At 38.0% G+C, this 20,435-nt stretch overlaps 1 protein-coding gene across 2 annotated transcripts in view; it reads left to right on the forward strand.

Annotated features, from left to right (window-relative positions):
• PPARGC1B (PPARG coactivator 1 beta) overlaps positions 1-20,435 on the forward strand; it is a 165,533-nt gene that overhangs the window by 107,142 nt on the left and 37,956 nt on the right. For both annotated transcript variants that reach the window (XM_074291750.1, XM_074291751.1), the window contains exon 2: positions 11,823-12,002. In XM_074291750.1, coding sequence (XP_074147851.1) covers positions 11,823-12,002 — 180 coding nt within the window. The remainder of the gene's footprint in view (positions 1-11,822; positions 12,003-20,435) is intronic.

The following is a 20,435-nucleotide window of genomic DNA, read 5'->3' on the forward strand; positions in this document are numbered from 1 at the left end:
ATCCATCTAGTTGCTGCCCAGCACATTCTTGAAAGTGGCCATAGGGATTCTCTAGTTTAACTCCAGCCTTTTACTGAAGAGGTAACTAAGACGCACAGGGAGGGAAAAGACTTTTGCAAGATTGTGGAGATAGGAAGTATTACGGATATGAAAATCTAGATCCCTTTGACTCAACTCCACTGCTTTTCCCAAAATATATTACCTATTCATTTGTCTACATTAGAATAGCTGCCAAGACTATAAGCTCTAGTTCAAGGAAGCAGGATAGATTTATGAAACACAATCTTTAGTCTGAAGTAATATTTAGGAAAAGCAATAATAGGAGAGAAAAGGTAAAATTGGAGTTGCATTCTGGAAGAGAGGAGAATCATCCAAGAGCTTTTACTGTCTTTGAAGCTAGTCACTTAGTCCTCCCTAGTCAAGCCTAGCCTGGGGTCTGAGGGTCACCTCTATATTTAAAGGGCCCTTTCTAGGGTCTGAGGGTGCTGGCTCATGGATCATAACCTGTGACAAGGTCATCTTCTCCAGATAAATAAGGGAGTCTAGAGGGGATTGGTAGTCTGAATCCTTGGACTTTGGCCTCTCCCTTATTACTGCTATTTTTTTCTTTCAGGATTGGGCATAGGGATCCTGACAAGGACAAGAAGGGGCAAATGTCATGAGGATGTATGTGTGGTTAATTATAACCAGAGTCTCCATGACTCAGAGTCCCATTCCCTCTCTTTTCTCCCCTCCCTCCCCCCTCTCCCCCGTACCCTGGGGTCTCAGCTCACAATCCACCTTCTGCCTCTGAAAAGAAATGACTTTTTCCTGGGGTTTCTCATGCTGTGTTTGGGAAATTCAAATGGTCTTTCCTTAAACTTCCTCCATTTCCTGGGCTTCCTCTGCACCCTGTCTCCATCTGCTACTGGCCCTGGCATTCTTTTGCTTAGTTCTCAGGTGGGTTAAAAAGAACTTGGAGTAAGCAGGCCTAAGGCTTTTAAAGAAGGACCAAAATGCTCTTCATGTCAAAAAGAAAATGTCTCCAACTTTGCAACCATCTCTTTCCCCCCTGGCAATCTCCTGTGACATCTCAGGCCCCCTCCTGACTTCTACGAGCTGTCCATCCATATAAAGCAGTCATCTTCTCGCCTCATAACACTCAGCATCATCTCTGCCTTCTATCTATCAATCACAGATTGACCATCAGGAAAACTCGAACCATTATGACATGTTAAAGTCTTTAATGCCCCAAAAGTGTCCCATCACCCCTGACTTCAACATGTTATAATTTAGGGTTTTTTTTTTTTAAAGAATTCTAAGTGTCAAAGCAATAAAGCCCTGTAGAGTCTTTCTTGTCTACTTATTTCATCTCATAATGGAGAAAACTCATATCCAAAGAAGGGAAAAGTTTGCTTAAGGCATCACAGCAGTGGCTGAGCTGGGATTTTTGAATTTGAAATCTAGGGCTGTCACTGCATTGGGCTATATTTCCTCTTTCAGACTGTGTAAAGTGAGAAAGAGAAGTCAGAGGATCTCCACCAATTGTGAGGAGAAAATTGTACTATTAGAGATTATGAGAATCTAGATCCAATCTGCAATGATATGGAAACCAGAAGTCATAGCCAGTTCTGTTGCTTTAACCTCTTACATAGTTATATGCCCAGATGAATTGGCCAGGAGTGTCCTTCTTAATCTTCTTGGGGAATCCTGTGGGTTAAAGTTTCAACAAATATGAGGACATAGGAAAATGACATGAATGTTCCTGAACAAAACATGGTTTAAGAACAATAGTAATGAAGAAAGTGATTTTTAAAATGTTTTGATTAAGGGTGTGGGGGTACAAGGGAAAATTGGGAATGATTAAAAGCAGCTTTGAAATTATATGGAAGAGGATGGAGTCCTCTGAGCTTGGGCTCTTAGCCCAACACTGTCTCGAATTGTCTATGGCATCAGGTAATTAATTTCCCTTTCCTGGGCCTCAGTTTCTCTACTGGAAGATGAGACTGTGTAGCAAGCAATGTTAAAAAGAATTCTAGGTTTGAAGTCAAGAGAGTCAAGAAAATAGAAGACCAGCATTCTTCCCTTATCTTTACCTCTCAAAAGTCCCTTCTTTTGTTTCTCAAATTCTGTGATTCTGGATTTGAGTAAGGAAGTCCCTAAGGAACTATTCAGCACAATGATTCTACAGGAGTTTTATTGGTGGAACAGGCTTCAAATCATTGAATCACTATAATTTGCTGGTCTGAAGCTATTTTTGAAGAGGACCAATGACATCATGGTCTTGACTCATTTATGAATTGGATTAAGTGAGACAGAGTGGCACAAAGTCATCAGCCCTTTCCTGAGTCTTCAAAGTCTTATTGTAGGACAAAAATCAAGATGACTGGTGGTAGCCTGGGATGTGGTGGATGACTTTAGCATCTTTTATGCCTGACCAAATTCTAAGCACTCCACAGCCTCTGCTTCAGCTGCCTTCATGGTCAATGGAACAAATTGTTCTCATCTGCCCATTCCAGTGGAGAAAGTCTTCACATTCTTGGAGTAGATATTCCCAATTCAAAATACTGGATTAAGAATCATACACTTGTACATTTAGAGCAGGAAGAGGTTTTTAAAAAAATTCTATTAATTGTTTTGTTATTTTCTGGTTATACATGTATATTAACTTTTAAAATACACATTTCTTTATGAATCATATTGGGAGAGAAAAATCAGAACAAAAGGATAAAACCATGATGGGGGGAACTCCAGAAAAAAGGAGTGAATGTAGTATATGTTGATTTACATTCAATCTTTATAGTGCTCTTTCTGGACACAGATGGGGTTTTCTATCTAAAGTTTATTGGAGTTACCTTAGATCACTGATCCATTCAGAAGTTGATCATCATACAATGTTGCTGTTACTCTGTACAATGTATTCCTGGTTTGAGCAGGAAGAGATTTTATGGGTCCTTTGGTCCAACTACTTCTTCATTGAGGTTTTTGAGGACCAATCTCCTCCATTTTATATTTGGAGAAACTGAGGCCCAGAGATATCATGATAGAGATCTCATGTTTACCCAAGGTAACACAGATGAGTGGCAGAGCCATTATATGGTTCCAAATCCAAATCCAGACTCTTTCTGCCAACTACATTGCCAAAATACCTGAGTTCAAATTCTGCCTCTGCTATTTTGTGCTGCACAATCTTGCACAAGTGACTTAATCTCCCCACTCTCCTTAACTATGAAATTAAGAGTTGGACAAGAGGACCTCTAAAATTCCTTGCAATTATATAATCCTATGGCCTTAGAGATAACAAGGACCCTCATAGATCATTTTGTCTCACCAATACCTGGTTAAGAATTGCCTCAGTTACATTGCTCATAAATCCAATCTTCACTTGAAGCTCTCCTAGTGAAGGGAACCTGCCCCCTCCCTATGTTGCCCTTTTCATAGGTTTTTGTTGTTGTTTTTTCATTCGTTTCAGTCATGTCCAATTTATGACTTGGCAAAGATACTGGAGGGGTTTGCCATTTCCTTCTCCAACTCATTTTACAGATGAGGAAATGGAGGCCCAGGGTCACACAGCTAGTAAATATCAAGCTGTATTTGAATTCAGGAAGATGAGTCTTCCTGACTCCAAACCCAGCATTCTGTCCACTACAGTACCACTTAGCTGTCCACATTCCATAAGTGGAATAGTACATCTAGGACTAGAAGGATCCCAGTCTAGTACAATATTTTCATTTCAAGATGATGAAAATGAGGTCCAAGATGTTAAATGGCATAGTTAAAAAACGATAGGATTTGAACTCAGGATCTCTGACTCAGAGCCAATGTTTTGTCATGATATTTCATTTTTTTAAAGTATTTTATTTTTCCGAATACATGCAAAGATAGTTTTCAACATTCACCTTTGCAAAACCTGTGTTTTATTTTTCCCCCCTTTCCCCTTTCCTTCCTCTCCAAGATAGTAAGCAATCTGATATAGGTTAAACGTGCACACATGATATTTCCTTTGAAGGGAAATTAATGATTTTTTTTTTTTCATTTTGTTAAGGCCTTTCTCCTATTGAGATTGTAAAGTTAGTCACAGGTAACTAGAATAACTTGAATTTATATGGTACTTTACAAATATTATCTTATTTGATCCTCAGAACAACTCTGGGTATTATAATCTCATTTTACAATTGAAAAAACTGAGGCAGAGATTAAATGACTTGCCAAGGATCATGCAGTTCTCTGAGGCCATATTTAAACCCAAGGTTTTCTGGACTAATATTCTGTTTCCTAAGTCACCTAACTAGCCAATAGAAGCTGACTCTTCCTTTTTATTGATCCTAGTAACAGCCCCCCAGACAAGACAGGTTGTTCATTGCCTCTCAAGGTCATTGTCAAGAAATATCCCTTGCTTTGCAGGGCTAAGCCAGCAGTACTTAATAACCCCCTTCTCTCTGCCAGGTGTAGTGCTAGGTGCTGAGGATTTATCTAAAGCTTGAAACTGACTCTGCTCTCAAAGAGCTTGCTCTGTCAGAGGAGACAGCACAAACGTGAATAAATATATATGCAGTTAATACAAGGTTGTTGTTTGCTCTTCCTTTCCAAAGAGGACCAGTGACATCATAGGACGATGTCTTGACTTGCTCATGAATTAGATTTAAGTGAGTCAGAGTTGTGCAAAGTCATTTGGAAGAAGGTGAGGCTCCCTAGATTAGTTAAGTAGGAGGTGATAAGGGAGAGTTGTTGGGGAGATCAGTAATGTCTTTATCTAGAGAGAATGCTACTGTGTAACTCTTCAATTCAGAAGTCTTGAAAAGCATCTTCTCACATCTACCTGAAGGGCTGGTTGGTAATCAGGTTATTATTCCTTTTTGCCATATAAGACCACCTGGGTTTAAGAGTTTAAATAATTTTGCCTGAAGTCTCCAAGCTGAGATTTGGACTCGATCTTCTGATTTCAATCCTAATAGGCAGGTGTTCTTACATGGTGCACAGCTGGGGCTGCTGGGCTTCCTGAGCCCAGCAGGACCCATACTGCTTCCTTTCCTGACTCAGAAATCTCCCTGTAGGGACCTTGCTGGAGGACTCCAACTTCGAGCCTCTCCCTATAAATATTGCAGCAGCTGGACAAAAGACTGCAGCTTGACAACATGCTTGCCTCTCTCCAGCAGGACACTTTTTCAAATGCTGAGCCAGGGGACTCTTTGCAATGCCTGCTTCATGGGGTGATGACCTTCAATCCTGGAGTGTGGTCCCTGCTATCTGTCTGTGTAGTTATTTATAACAATGTAACTCAACACTGTATACCCCAAACTTCGCTTCTGTGTCCTGGCCTCCCTCCACTGCCTCTGCATTACTCTCCAAGAAGTTGGTCCATCTGTGCATGCGACCTCTGGAGAAATGACTGAGTTTAGATTAATTAGATGACCATGAATGCAACCCCAACATTCTTTGATGGCCTAACTATTTGGTTTTTTATTCTTTATTTCTTTTGAGGCAAATAGAGATTAAGTAATATGCCTAGGGTCACACAGTTAGTATCTGAGATTAGATTTGAACTCAGATTGTTCTGACTCTAGAACCAGTGCTCTACCAACGTACCATCCTAGTTGCCCCTAGTCAGACCCTGTTTGGAACACTATAGCCAGCTATGGGTGCCACATTTCAGAAAAAGGACATGCACAAGCGGAATATGTCCAGAGAGAGACATGACAAGATGGAGAAGGAATGTGAAACTATTCCATGTGAGGACCTGCTGAAAGATTTAGTAATGTTTAGCTAGGAGAAGAGAAAAATGTTAGGAAGGATGGAGAAGAATGATCATGGTCATCAAAGAATAAAGGTCTCACTTGGGAAAGGTGTACTAGACTTTTTCTAGTGTCTGCAGAAGGCAAGTCTAGGACTAAAAAAGGAAAGTCTCATAGAGGTAAATTTCAGTTCACATATGAAAAAAACAGTGGACTGCCTCAATAGATAGCATGCTTCCAATCCCCAGTGGTGTTCAAGCAGCAGCTTTATGACCATTTGCTAGGAGAGCCATTTGCTATAAAAAGAGAGGTTTACTGCCCCCAGGAAGCAAGCAGCTTAACCACTAAGATGCCCTACAATTTTGAAACTAAGAGCTAAATATAAATCACTCTAGCAATGCAATGCTTAATACAGTGACCTTCTGTACCTTATAGAATCATAGGTTTTAGAACTGGAAGGACCCTAAAGATCATTTTTATGAGGGGTTCTTTATATATATTTTTTTTGGCATGGTGTACCCCTTTGACAGACCAGTGAGTTCTAGTGGACCTCTTTTCAGAATAATGTTGGTAAATACAAAGGAAGCCAAATATATTGAAATACTTTATACCAAAATATGATTTTTAAAAGCTGTGTTCATAGATTCCAGGCTCAGAACCCCAATTTCAGTTTTACAGATGAGGAAAGTAATCCCCAAAGAGTTTCAGTGACTTGTTTGAGGTTACATAGCAGTAAAATTAAATAGGACCCAAGTCCAGACTCTTTATTTTATAATCCACTAGTTGTTCAACCATACCTCTTTGTTCAATACGATTGACAGAAACCCTAGTAAGAAGGGATCTCAAGGTAATGCAGTCATCCTGTGGACAAAGCCTGAAGCCTGCCTATAAAATCAGTCATTAAGTGGTCATTTAGCCTCCAAGTGATCCAAAAAACCTGAGAAAAGACTTCAGAGATCCAGTACATGGAACCCCTTTTATCTGATCAGATTGTCACCTAGCTTTTGCTTAAAGACCTTCAGACATCAGGTGCTCAGTGTAGCTCTTACAGCAGTTGGATGTTTTTCCTTGGTATTGCCAAATGTGCCCTGCTGTGTGACTCTGGTCCATTGTTTCTGGTTCTGTCCTCTGGGGCCAGGGAAAACAAGAGTGATCCCTAGTCCACGTGTTAATGTTTCAAATATCGGAAGATGATTATCCTGACTCTGCTAAGTGCCCTCCAGGGTAAACATCGAATGTTCCAGTTGAATCCCTTCATTCTGGCTCTGCTTTTCTCTAAAATTCCTTTAGCTCCAAATAGTTTCTGGCTATCTAAGCTCTTAAAACTCAAAATTCTTTTTCATTCATATAGATAAGTTTGTTTGTTTTTTTATTCAGTCATAATTTGTCATCAGACTAAGACCATAATCTACTTGAAGGAACATAGACTATTTGTCCAAATATAAATCCTCCTCCCTCTCTACCTTTCAGGGGTTTTAAAGAAGCCAAAAATTTATTTTTTGGGGTGGCAGGTTGGATGGGAAACTAGATGGTGCCATGGATAGAGTGTTGGTCCTAGAGTCAGGAGGACTTGAGTTCAAAACCAGCCTCAGACACTGGGCAAGTCACTTAATTCCAATTGCCTTGCGCCGCCGCCCCCCCCCCCCCCCCAATTGATTTGAGATATAAGTCTTCTTATACGTGGTCCGTCTCTATTTATTGCTACTTTTCTTTCTCTTGTTTTATTGATAAATGCCTTTTTATTTGTTAATCATTTCCATATGTAATCTTCCTCTAATAAACCTTCCCTTTTAACAAAGGGGAAAATTCCTTAAGCAAAACCAAACCAAATAATTAAATGAGTTAATATCTGTAAAGTTCTTAGCACACAGTAGGCCTGAAGTAAATTCTTATTCCCTTCCCTCCCTTTTCCCCTATATCAGTTACATGTGACATGTATTTACCCCATAGTCCTTCACCTCTCCAAGGAAAGAAGCAGGTATAATTCCTCATCAATTCTCACTAGGTTGGTCATTATGATTTTATGTTGTGATCGCTAATCAGCTTTATTTTATTGGGGGTTTTTTGTTTGTTTGTGTTGTTGTAGTTACTATGAATATTTCCTTTGTACTGTTTTTTCTTAGCATATTAGTTGTTATGTCTTCCCTATTTTTCTCTGAATTTCTTCTATTTATGTCACAATTAGTATGCCTGTTCTCCAGTTGATGGGTACTCACTTTTTCCTCAGTTTTTGCTACCACAGAAAGTGCTGTTATGAACAATTACCTTGATTTTGCTGTTAAGAACAATTACCTTGATTTATAGTGAGTCTCTGTTAATGTCTTTGACCTCCTTAGACTAAATGCCAGTAATGAGATGAAGTTCAGAAGTTTTCTTCTGTAAGACTGCTACTATAGAGAAGGAAGGCAGGTTAATGAATCATTTAAACATTTATTAGGTGCCTCCCATATGCCTGGAATTGTGCTAAACTAAGCCCTGGAGATAAAAAAGAATCAAAAGAGAATGTTTGCCTTCCAGGAGCTTACAATCTAATGGGGAAGTGGTGGTATTTGAAAATAACTCTGGGGACAGCTAGATGGCCCAGTGAATAGTGCGCCAGGCCTGAAGTCAAGGGGACCTGAGATCAAATGTGGCCTCAGACACTTAATACTTCCCAGCTGTGTGACTCTGGGCAAGTCACTTAACCCCAACTGCCTAAGGGAAAAACAAAAACAAACAAAAAAAACCTCTGTCATTGTCCTTATTGGTGTATAGTAGTGGGGCTGAGGCAATAGGAGGCCTGTGGCTAGAGTTCTGAGCCTGAAGTTGGGAAGGCTCATCTTCTTGAGTTCAAATCTGGCCTTAGAGATTTACTATTTGTGTGATCCTGGGTGTGTCATTTTATACCATTTGCCTCAGTTCCTCACCTGTAAAATGAGTTGGAGAAGGAAATGGCACTCCAATATATCTCTGCCAAGAAAATCCCAAATGAAGAGTCATACATGACTGAACAACAGTGGGACTGATGAATGAAGAAAGTATTTATGAAACACTTACCATGTGCCAGGCACTGTGCTAAGCTCTGGTTTCTGCAAATGGTCTCATCGTTGCACAATTTCTGGCTTTTCTAATTGCCCTGCAGCTGAACTTCCTCACATATGTTGTCTCTTCTAATTAGAAAGGTCCTTAGCATGAGAGGCCCTTAAGTAGTTAAGATGACCATGGGACTATAAGGCATAAAATAAGTCCTGGAGAATTTTAGGAATCAGTGTCAAGATGGGTGGTGGGGTCTCCATCTCAACAGAAAACCATACAGTTGTTGGCTCCCATCTCATCCAGACCGTGTGATCAGTCAAGCAGTTGGGTAAAGAAGGCAGGCAAGGGAACAGGATTCCCTGTGTCATTGTGGCTTAGCTGTTCCAGATGAGTTCTGAGACAGGCTAAGCATAGATGGGGAGGAGGGCAGATACAAGGGAGGTTGAACGCTCCCGCATCTAGCTATCAATTCTACCTCAGATAGCACCAGAGATCTGGGGGAAAGAAATGATTAACTTCCTTGACATGACTGAAAACTCTGAGACCCTAAGCACATCTCAGTTTCCCTCCACATAATCTGCTGCTGTCATACATGATTATGTCTGAGCTTTCTGCAAAAAAAAACTCTTCAGGTCAAGCTAATGTCACCTCCTGAGGCAGAGAAATCCATAGGGTGATTGACAGGTTCTGTTGGGAGCTTAAAATGGATCGTCCTTTCCCCTCTTGGAGAAGCACAAACATTGTTTTGAGGGGTCTTTCAGCGTTGGTAATTCATCAGAAAAAAGCTGCTGAATTGTGGTATGTTTTATCTCCCTTCTGAAAGCCTATTCTTGGTGCGTGACCAGACCATAATTGGTGTGAGTCACAACTCTGAAAGCTGTTCACTTGAGCTGCCCGTAGAGAAGGCCTGCCTGGTTTGTTTTCAAGCAGAGATTGACTGTACCTCCATTTGTACCTCTTGTACCCTTGGGGAACGACACTTCCACAGCCTGAAAGTTTCCATAGAATTGAAGCTCCCTCTTGCAAACACCAAAATTTCCTTTTAAACACACACACATACACACACACACACTTTGGACGAGAACATTTTTTATTTCTTTCACATACTTCTTTAGTTTCCTAAGGACAGAGTACTGAACATTAGTGCATAGATTTTTTTTGATGACTCAGTACCATCATTGTGGACATCCATTAATCATCTTGTGAGATAATAAGATGCTGGGTCTGCCATTTATCTAATTTTCATCTTTACCCACAGTATCAGGAAGTCCAGGAGTATCTTTCCTGCTTTCATTCTGTCTCCTGTTATTAACTCCAGTTCTTCCCCCATCCCTGCCAATCCTCTTATACTGATTTGCTGCTTTTAATCTGGTCTTCAGATAGGCAGTGTTGCTGTATATCATAAAACTAAATAGTGGTCTGATTATCTTATTTATCAGAACAAGAGGCAGATCATTGCCATTTCAATAAGTTAAATATCAGTATTTAGGAAATATTTTTGGCTATGTTGTATTAGTATTTATAAAGGTTACCTTGCACACAGTCCTGATGAGATAGTTTGGATTCAGATACCATGAGAAACTTAAAATATAGCTATTGGGTTTTTTTTCCCTCCCAGGCTTTCCTTTGCTCTTCCTTTTGATGCACAGACTGGAGAAGAAAGATGAACTTATCTATTTTTGAAGATTCCTTAGTAGTTTCCCAGTTTAGAATAAATTATTCTCAAAGGGGTAAAAAAAAACAACAACAAACAAACAAAAATCCCTCAGTAAATGTTCTTTTCAAATTTGCACAGAAAGATACAATAGTGAGAGGTGGATTGTCGATTCATTAGTCTCAGTTGATGCCTAGGACTCCTTTTCTCCCAAGCAAGTGCTATCATTTTCTTAAAACTGCAGCAAATGAGCCATGAACTCTTATTCAAGACAGCTAAGCAATGCAGTGTCACTGGAGTCAGGAGAACCTGAGTTTAAATTTGGCCTTATTGGTTGTGTGATCCTGAACAAATCATTTAACCTGTTTGCCTCAGCTTCCTCAATTGCAAAATGGGGATAATAATAGCTCCTGCCTCCTAGGATTGTTGTGAGGATCAAATGAGATATTTTTAGCACAATGACTGGAGCATTTGTTGTTCAGATTTGTCTGATTCTTTGTGACCCCATTTGGGATTTTCTTGGCAAAAATTCAGGAGTGATTTGCCATTTCCTTTTCCAGCTCATTTTACAGATGAGGAAAGCAAGACAAACAGGATTAAGTGAGTTATCCAGGATCACATCAAAATTAAGTGAGTGAGGCTGGATTTGAACTCAGGAAGAAAACTACTTCCTTTTCTAGGCCTGAAGTTCTATGTACTGTACCACTCAGCTGCCCATGGTTGACATATAGAAACTGCTTTATAAATACTTATTCCACATCTTCCCTGTCCTGCTGCCTGTAGAACCTTTCCTGGGCCAAATGAGTAGAGGCAAACAAAAATTGGCATATTAGCCATGCCTGAAAATTGTATGTCTCCTAGCGGATAGCCTGTCATCTCTCTGCATGGGAGATGTGGGAGGTATGACTCAAGGACTTTCTAAATCATAAGTGGAGAGTGAAGCAGAACACCTTTGTGAAGGTAATGATTAGTAAAGCTGTGGGATTATGGTTGGCCACCAAGGCCAGAGCTAGCCAAAGAATGAATAAGTAGCTGAGGCAGAAACCACTTAAAACTTCTGAGCATCAGTTTTTTCATTTTTAAAATGAAGAGGTTGGGCAAGATATCTCTGAGATCCTTGGCAGCTCCAAAATCTCTGATTTCATGTTCATTTAGAAAAAGTCATATTAAAAATGTGCATGGTTAAATATCCTTACCTCCTCATCCCCACCTTGGATTGTAGCCAAAAGAAATTGCCTTTCCTTTGTCTTGGTTCTCTAATCTGCACAGCCATGGATGACAATTAGTGTTCTTTTCCCTTTCCCAGAAGCCTAGGAACCTGGACTCCCAGATGTAGCACTAAAAGGGCCATCCATGGCTATAGTATTACTCAGTTGTTTGAAGGTGGAAAGGCTAGCCAGATCAATAACTACTGGGCCCTTTTGCTTTTCCTGTCTCTGCAGTGTGGGGGCACAGGGGAGGAGTACCTCTATGAAGACTTCCAAGACCTTGATCTCTCCCAGTTGGATGCCAGTGACTTGGATTCTGCCAGCTGCTTCAGTGAGCTTCAGTGGGGTCCTGAGACAGCTGAAAATGGGTTCAGCCAGTGTGGCACCTGCGGGGAAGACTCAGAACTTTTCCAGGTATGTCCTTTCCTGTACTCATTCTGGACAGAGATATCCCTTGCTTAATGGAATTCATCACCTGGTAAAGAAGGTAAGACATATCCATGCAATATCAATTCATAAATTTTCCATGAAGTCCTGATAAAAAAATGAAAACAATTTATTCCCCAAAATCTTTCATTATAATCAAGTTATATTTATACTAGGGATACAAGGATGGCGCAATAATAGAATATTATAATTAGAATATAAAAATAATAGTTATATATTTATATAGTATATAACGATATATGTATATAATAGAAATATAGAATAGAATATTGGAAAAATAGTTAACATAATCATATCCAAACCACAACATTATCTAAATGCATACAGAAAAAGCCCCTGACAAAGAACAATTAACTCATTTAAGTACAAAGATATTTTTTCCTTAAATTTAACATTATATATAATGATAAAATACTAGAAGCCTTCTCAAGAAATATAGGAGTAAAGCAAAAATATAGTCTTTCCCTCTTTTCATTTGACCTACTTCTAGAAATGTTAGCAATAAAACAAGAAAAAGAAATTAAAGGCATAAATATAGACAGAGAGGAGACAAAAACTATCCCTATTTAAAGATGACATACTTTACTTAGAAAATCTTAGGGAATCAGAAAAGAAACAAATTAAGACTATAGCTTTGATAAAGTTACAGAGTACAAAATTAGCCCCAAAAATAAATAGCATTTTTGGAAAATAAGAGCAAAATCCAGGAGGAGTAAAAGAAAAGGAAGTCCCATTTAAAATAGCTATGAAATCCATACAATGTCTGGATATCAATCTATAGATGAACCTATAAAACATTCCTTAAGAAAACAAAAGACAACTTAAAAACATTCAGTGGTCATGTCTGGGCCATGCTACTAAAATAAAAATGGCATTAATTTTGAAATTTTAATTAATTTGCAGATTTTAGTGTTATACCAATCAAACCACCAAATGGACAATATAAAATTAGATAAGATGGGGAAGGGAAAGGAATAAGCATTTATATAGTGTCTGCTACTTGCCAGGCACTATGTTAGCACTTTACATTTATCTCCTTTAATTCTCACAACAATTTTGGAAAGTAGGTACTTTTTATTACCCTAATTTGACAGTTGAGAAAACTGGGTCAATGAAAGATTAAGTGCCCATGGTCCATTATTTAGAAAGTATCTAAGGCTAGGATTGAACTTAGATTTATCCTGACTCCAGACCCAGCACTTCTATTTGTCCTAACATAATATATGATATCGTAAAATGATAACATAATAAATTAATAATAAAACTAATTTGGAGGAACAAAAGATTTAGAATATCAAGGAAAGCCATGGTAAAAATATAAGAATAAAAGGAGAATAGTATTTCTTTGCATTATAAATAAATAATTAACAAAAATATTTGTTACTGGTTGAAATTTTTTTTTAAAGGGTTAATGAAAGAAAAGGCAAGGAAAAAAATAACTCAAGCCAATGTTCAATAAACTTAAAAACATAAATTACCTAGAAAAGGATTCCCAATTTAATAAGAACTGCTTAGGAATCTGGCAGAAAGAAGATTTAGACAATATTTCCACACCATGTTCCACAGTAAATTAAAAATAGATATATAATCTGAAAATTGAAGATCATATCAGTAAGAAATTAGAAAGGAAACATCATATACCTTTTACAGCTGTAGGTTATGAATTATTAAACAAGCTATAGAGGCAATTACAAAAGATAATAGATACTTTTGAAATTAAAAAGCCTTTGTGTAAGCAAAATTAATACAACTAGGATAGGAAGGAAAATTGGTTAAATGAAGAAATAAAAACTTTGTATCAAGCATCTCTGATAAGCTATTCAGATATTAGCAAAAAGCTATCACTCAGTAGATAAGTGATCAAAAGATATGAATAAACAGTTCTTTAAAGAATTGTAACCCAACAGTGTTACTATTGGGCTTATATCCCAAAGATATCTTAAAGGAGAGAAAGAGACTTGTATGTGCAAGAATGTTTGTGGCAGCTCCTTTTGTAGTGGCCAGAAACTGGAAACTAAGTGGATGCCCATCAATTAGAGAATGGCTGAATAAATTGTGGTATATGAATATTATGGAATATTGTTCTGTAAGAAACGACCAGCAGGATGATTTCAGAGAGGCCTGGAGAGACTTACATGAGCAGGATCAGGAGATCATTATATACTTCAACAACAATACTATATGATGATCAAGTCTGATGGACATGGCCCTCTTCAACAATGAGATGAACCAAATAAGTTCCAATAGAGCAGTAATGAACTGAACCAGCTACACCCAGCAAAAGAACTCTGGGAGATGACTATGAACCACTACATAGAATTCCCAATACTCCTATTTTTGTCCGCCTGCATTTTGGATTTCCTTCACAGGCTAATTGTACACTATTTCAAAGTCCGATTCTTTTTGTGCAGCAAAACAACTGTTTGGGCAGGTATACATATATTGTATTTAATTTATACCTTAACATATTAAATATGTATTGGTCAACCTTCCATCTGGGGGGGAGGGAAAAATTAGAACAAAAGGTTTGGCAATTATCAATGTTGTAAAATTACCCATGCATATATCTGGTAAATAAAAAAATGTTCATAGCCATATGAAAAGAAGTTTCAAATCACTAACAAGAGGATTTAAATAAAAACATCTCTAAGGTTTCACCTTTCACCCTCTAAACTGACAAAAATGATGACTCCAAATGGTAATAGTCAATTTTGGAGGGGTTGTTGAAGAGCAGGCACACTAATACATTGTCGGTGGAGTTGTGAAGTGGTACAATACAGAATTATGCAAATAAAATAACTAAAGCATTCCTGTCCCTTAAACCAGAGACTCTATTACTGAGCTTATATCCCAAGGAAGAAAGTTCCCATATAGTCCAAAATATTTTTAACAGTAACACTTTTTAAGATAGCTGAAAAATTTAAATAGATGCTTATTTGCTATGGAATGGCTAATGTGTGGTACATGGCTTTAGTGAAATATTATTGTAGTGTAAGAAATGATGTAAGTAGTGAATACAGAGAAGCATGACAGGATTGATAAGAACTGATGCAGAGTGAAGTAAGCAGAACCAAGAAAACAATACATATAGCAATTACAACAATGTAAACAGAATGATATACCAAAAATTTAAAATCAAGAAAGATTACAATGAAGACATTTGAAAAAATTGGGCCAATCTGCCTCTTTGTAGAAGTGGTTATATATTTCAATGTATCAATCGTGTTAATTTTTTTTTTTTTCTTTCTAAAAAATACTATTTGTTTTATGAGATGGCTTTCATGAAGGGGAAGGGCAAGGTGTACTTGGGATACTATGGTATTCTAAGATAACAGAAAATATCAGTAAAAAATTTTTTTAAAAATAAACTTTAAAAAAAAAAAAAACAAGCCAAAAAATTGCAAACTATTTACAACCAAGTGAAAAAAAATACCAAGACATAAATGACAAGAGAAATGCAAATCAAGATAATCCTGAAAGTTCAAAGCACATGCAGCAAATTGGCAAAAATGAGAAAAGATGGAATTAGTTGTTGGATTATATAGGATTAGATGTTGGGAAATGGGTGATATGCATTGCAGATGGAGTTGTGAATTGGTACAACCATTTGAGAAAGAAATCTAGAATTATATAAAGAAAGTGATTTTTAAAATGTCCATACTCTTAGACTCAGGGATTCTACTGGTAGACATATATTTCAGAATATAAAGAAAGACATAAAGTCCACATATACATCAAAATATTTTAGCAGCATTTTTTGTGGTAACCATCAACTGATGGATGACCAAACAAATTGAGTGAAAATAATGCAATAATACTGTACTATAAGAAATGATAAAAATGATGAATTCAGAAAAACATGAAAAGATTTCTATCAACTGAAACAAGGCAACATTAGCCTAATGTAATTAGCAATAGAAAAAATAGAAAAGTAATGTAACCCTAAAACTGAATGATTTGGAATAATAATGATCAAGTTTGGCTCCAGAGAGGAGAAATATGAAAATGGCTCTCTTCCCATATCCTACTCTCTGCTTCTACCCCTTTTTAGTGGATCATGAGTTATATGAGATAAATGGTATCAGACTTTTAAAATACATGATGTGTAAATTTTTCTCTTTCCTTTCCTCATACTTTAATATAAGGTTTTCCTGGAGGAAGTGAGGGAAGAATATAGTGGGAAGTATAGATGACAGAATAGCTTAGGCCAAGGATCACATACTCAGTTATCAATATCATAGATACTACATTATTTCTCACCTTTATTTCTGTTCAATCATATTCATTCCCTCAACTTAATCAGATTTTCTCCAACCTCTCCAGCTTGCCCTCCTTTAAGGAGCTGTTCTCACCAATTTTGTGCTTCATTAATTTTCTTTAATTTTCAATTCCACTTAATATTTATTGAGAACTTAACTGTATACAGTGCTGGGAGAAATATCTTGATAAACAGGGCTTGATTCCTGTTCTCAAGATGCTCTGTGTCCAGTAATGGAGACAGGATATGCATGACCACAGATAAACATAATTCAGAAAAGTATAGATTCATAATAAACAGTATTTCCCCAACTCTTTCTCTCCCCATTTCTTCTCCCCTCCCCCCCTCAAGTACTGTGCCAGGAAAGATTGCTTCTGATTTGGAGGTATCAAGCAAGGCTTCTTAGAAGAGGAACACTCGGGCTAAGCCCCAAGGGACATATTAGAAAAACCCATGAAATGCAATTCTGTACTTAATAATAATAATAATAATAAGTTTGAATTTACATGGAGGCTTTTGCTTTATAAAGCATTTTCAACTTCACTATTTCCTTTGATGCCCAAAAGATAGTAATTAATTAATTAATGCTAAGGGGAAATTGAGACCCACCTGTAATTTAATGGTCTAGTTAGGATGGGAGCCCAGGTCTTGAAGCTCCCAGACTAATGCCCTTTCCTTACTGTTGTAAGCTGTCTCCTAATTTTTCCAGGGGATTTCTCTTCAGATTACTCTAAAATTCATTTTCTGCAAGCTTTAGTTTAGCCAGAAGAGGAGGTTCAGTGGAGAGGTGGGGGTGGAGCAAGAAGCCCTGCATCTCTGCATCTATTAATATCTCTCTCTCAGCTGACAAAGCCTTGGTTAATTTGCACTCAGTTTCCAGAGGGAATGAGTGGAGTAAAGGGGGGAGGGTTGTGGAAGACTCCTGCTGTGGAGGAGGAGCTCTTTCTTTTTTTGCTCTACTATTACAGGGAAGTGATTGGTGAGCAAAGTGCACATTCTGTCCAGTTGTCAGTGATGACAGTGTGAGAACAAAGGGAACTATTTCCAGGGACTGGCCAGGGAGGGAGCTGGAAGTCCCCACCTTCGCTTCTGACTGGCTTGTTAGGTTAGAAACCTGTGTGAGACTTCTGGGCCTCAGTTTCAGCATCAATAAAAGGCAAATAACAATGCCCTGGTCACCTTATTGGATTGTTGGGAGGATCTTAAGAGGTGGAAAGATACTCAGGCTAGAAGTCAGTCTAGTTTAAGCAAATAGCTTCCTAGGGGCTCACATTTTTTGGTGTGGAGATAATAAGGATTAAGAGACTTGCCCAGAGTCACATAGCTGAGGTTGTATTTGAACTCAGGTCCTCCCAACTTCCAGGTCCATGCTATCTTTATTGCTTCACTTAGCTGTCCCTCAATCTTTCTGTCCCTTTATCCCATGTCTTTTTGTAAACCTTTTAATATTCCCTGTTCAATATGAATAGAAATATGTCCTAGAATTAAAATGCATATGCATGGTCACAATAAGATATATGGATTAATTTTTCATACAGAAAACTTTTTTCAACCCTTTCCCTCTCATTAATGCCATTTTTAGAACATATCAGTAAGATAATATAATAATTTACCTTAATTCCCTCTATTTCCCTGCCACAATATTGTTGAACCCTCAATTCCTGTACTAGAGTTCTTCCAGGCCTTCTGAGTTCCTATTTCAGCTGCCATCACTGTAAATAATTGAATGCTGGTTATAGTCTTACTGAGTGACTTTGTATCTCCAGTGTTCTGTGTATAGAAAATACTTGGTGAATGTTGTTATCATTCATACTAAAGCTAGAAGGATTCTTATTACAATGTCTGGCATATAGTAAGTAATTAATAAATGTTTATTGATTCATCCCCAAACAGAACATAGGATAACAGAGCTGCAAAGGGAAGTTAAATGGTATAGTTGAGAGTCAGAAAATCTTGATTTTCTTACTAGTTTTGTGACTGAAGGCAAATAAGCTAAGCTCTCTCAGACTCAGTTTCCTTATCTGTAAAATGAGGATAATAATAGCCCCCACCCTACCAGGCTGTGACTAGAATTGAATAATATGTGATTAATGTAAAGAGTTTTATAAACTTTAAGTTAGGACCCTATACTCCAGAACTAGAAGGGGGCTTAGAAGACAAAATGTAAGATAGACAAGGCCTGTTTTTTAAGAGCTTCTGTATCTGGCATTCTATGCCATAGCCAACTTAACCTTGTCTCTTCCCCCTCAAATTTCATGAAGCCAGTTTGTTTCATCCTGTGCTCCCAGGAGCACTGAGCTGCAGGTTATTGTTATCCAAGCCAGCAGAGAAACTCACTGTGTCCTTTCCTTTTTTAGATTTGGTTACAAAAATAACAAACCCTTTGGTTCCATCTTTCCAACCCCTCCCCACTCCCTCTTTTCCCAACCCCCTCCCCCCCACTACTAGCTATTGCTTCTGTCCTTGAAATGGAGCCAGAACAGCCAAGAAACCATCACGAGATCCCTATTTCAGATAACTTCTTCAAGAAAGGACAGACAGGGTTGGATTGGATTGGATTGGATTGGGAGAAAAAGGCCATGGGGGTAGTAAGGAGGGAGGGCAGCATTCATGTGATGAAACAGTGTTTCTGCCAATTCTCTCAGGGCTGGGGAATTCAGAGCCAGAATTGAACAAGAGAAGGAGTGGGAAAGTCATCCAACAACATTTCGATCCCAAGAATGAGGGTCTTTGTGTAGAGGTGGGTGGGAGAGACAGGATGGGGCAGTATTGGTGTATTTTAATTTTTTTTAAATAGGAGGTGAGTGGGCAAAGAGAACAAGCATTTATTAAGTATCTACTATATGCCAGGTCCTGTGCTAAGTGCTTTACAAATATTATCTCATTAGGAGGCAGATACTACTATATTATTCTCATTTTATAGTTGAGGAAAAGATCTTAATTGATTTGCCTAGGATCACACAGCTAGCTAGTAAATATCTGAGGGCATATTTGAACTCAGGACTTCCTGATTCCAGGCCTAGAGCTTTATCACACATCAATGCTACTTAGAATATATTTCCTGGATACATGGGAAATGGATAAGTAATTCTAAATCAACATTTCATAGTATCATAAGATCATAGGGTTTAGTCTTGGAATGGATTTAGACATCATTAAATCAAGTTCTCATCTTTTATATAGAAAAGGGAAGTGACTCCACTAAGATCACACAGATAGAAAAATGACAGTCAAGATTTGATGTTTCTCTGTCAAGGGATCTCAGAGTCTATTCCCTTCTAAGAAAAGTAACAGATATTTTAACTTCATTCTAAGTTTTAGAATTTTGCCAATAAAACGAAATTTAGAATACCATAGCATAGTCACGATTAACTCTTGGGTGTGTGGAAAACAAGTCCTCATCCCACATCCTTTTGATTTCTTCAGCAAGAACTCCAGTACTTGATAAAGTTGGGTTGAATTGAATTCTTCTGTGAAGCAATCAAATTCAGTGACCCCAGTTTAGACATGATAAACAAGGATCCTAGCCTGTGGATTAAGATTTGGGCCAGGGTTGGTGACAGCTAGAACTCTTCAAGGTCAACAATTCCCATTAATATAGCGATTTAAACTCAGCAGAGCTCCCCCTCCCCCACAAAAAAATACTCTCTATGAGATACATAGTTATTCTCCCCATTTGATAGATGAAGAAACTGAGACTTAAGGAGAGGTAAAGTGATTTACTTTCTATTATTGTCTATAATATTTACAGACATCAATTAAGTAGCAGAATAGGGCCAAAACACAAATTTTGATATTCTAATGCAAAATCTAGTGTTTATTTCCTTGTACCATAGTTGCCTGAGTTAAATTGGAAGAATTTGCCCTGGTCAAGGGCTATGAAAAAGGGCCAAATCATGGATCCATTTTGCTGCAGCCCATTGCCTCATGGGATAGATTTCTAATAGTATTTCAGCTTAATGAGCCTTGGGTGTTATAATTAAGATGATTGGAAGAATGTAAAACTATGTATCCTTGATAGGTAGGCTGGGCTGGGCAGACTGTCTTCCCTATAGAAGTAGCACTATCATTCCATGTTCTGCTCCTCTTAGCAGTTTTGACTGTGTAATTAAAATGAGGGACTGGATTTCACTGGTCAGTCA

This window comes from Sminthopsis crassicaudata, chromosome 2, assembly GCF_048593235.1.
Source record: "Sminthopsis crassicaudata isolate SCR6 chromosome 2, ASM4859323v1, whole genome shotgun sequence".
Lineage (NCBI taxonomy): Eukaryota > Metazoa > Chordata > Mammalia > Dasyuromorphia > Dasyuridae > Sminthopsis > Sminthopsis crassicaudata.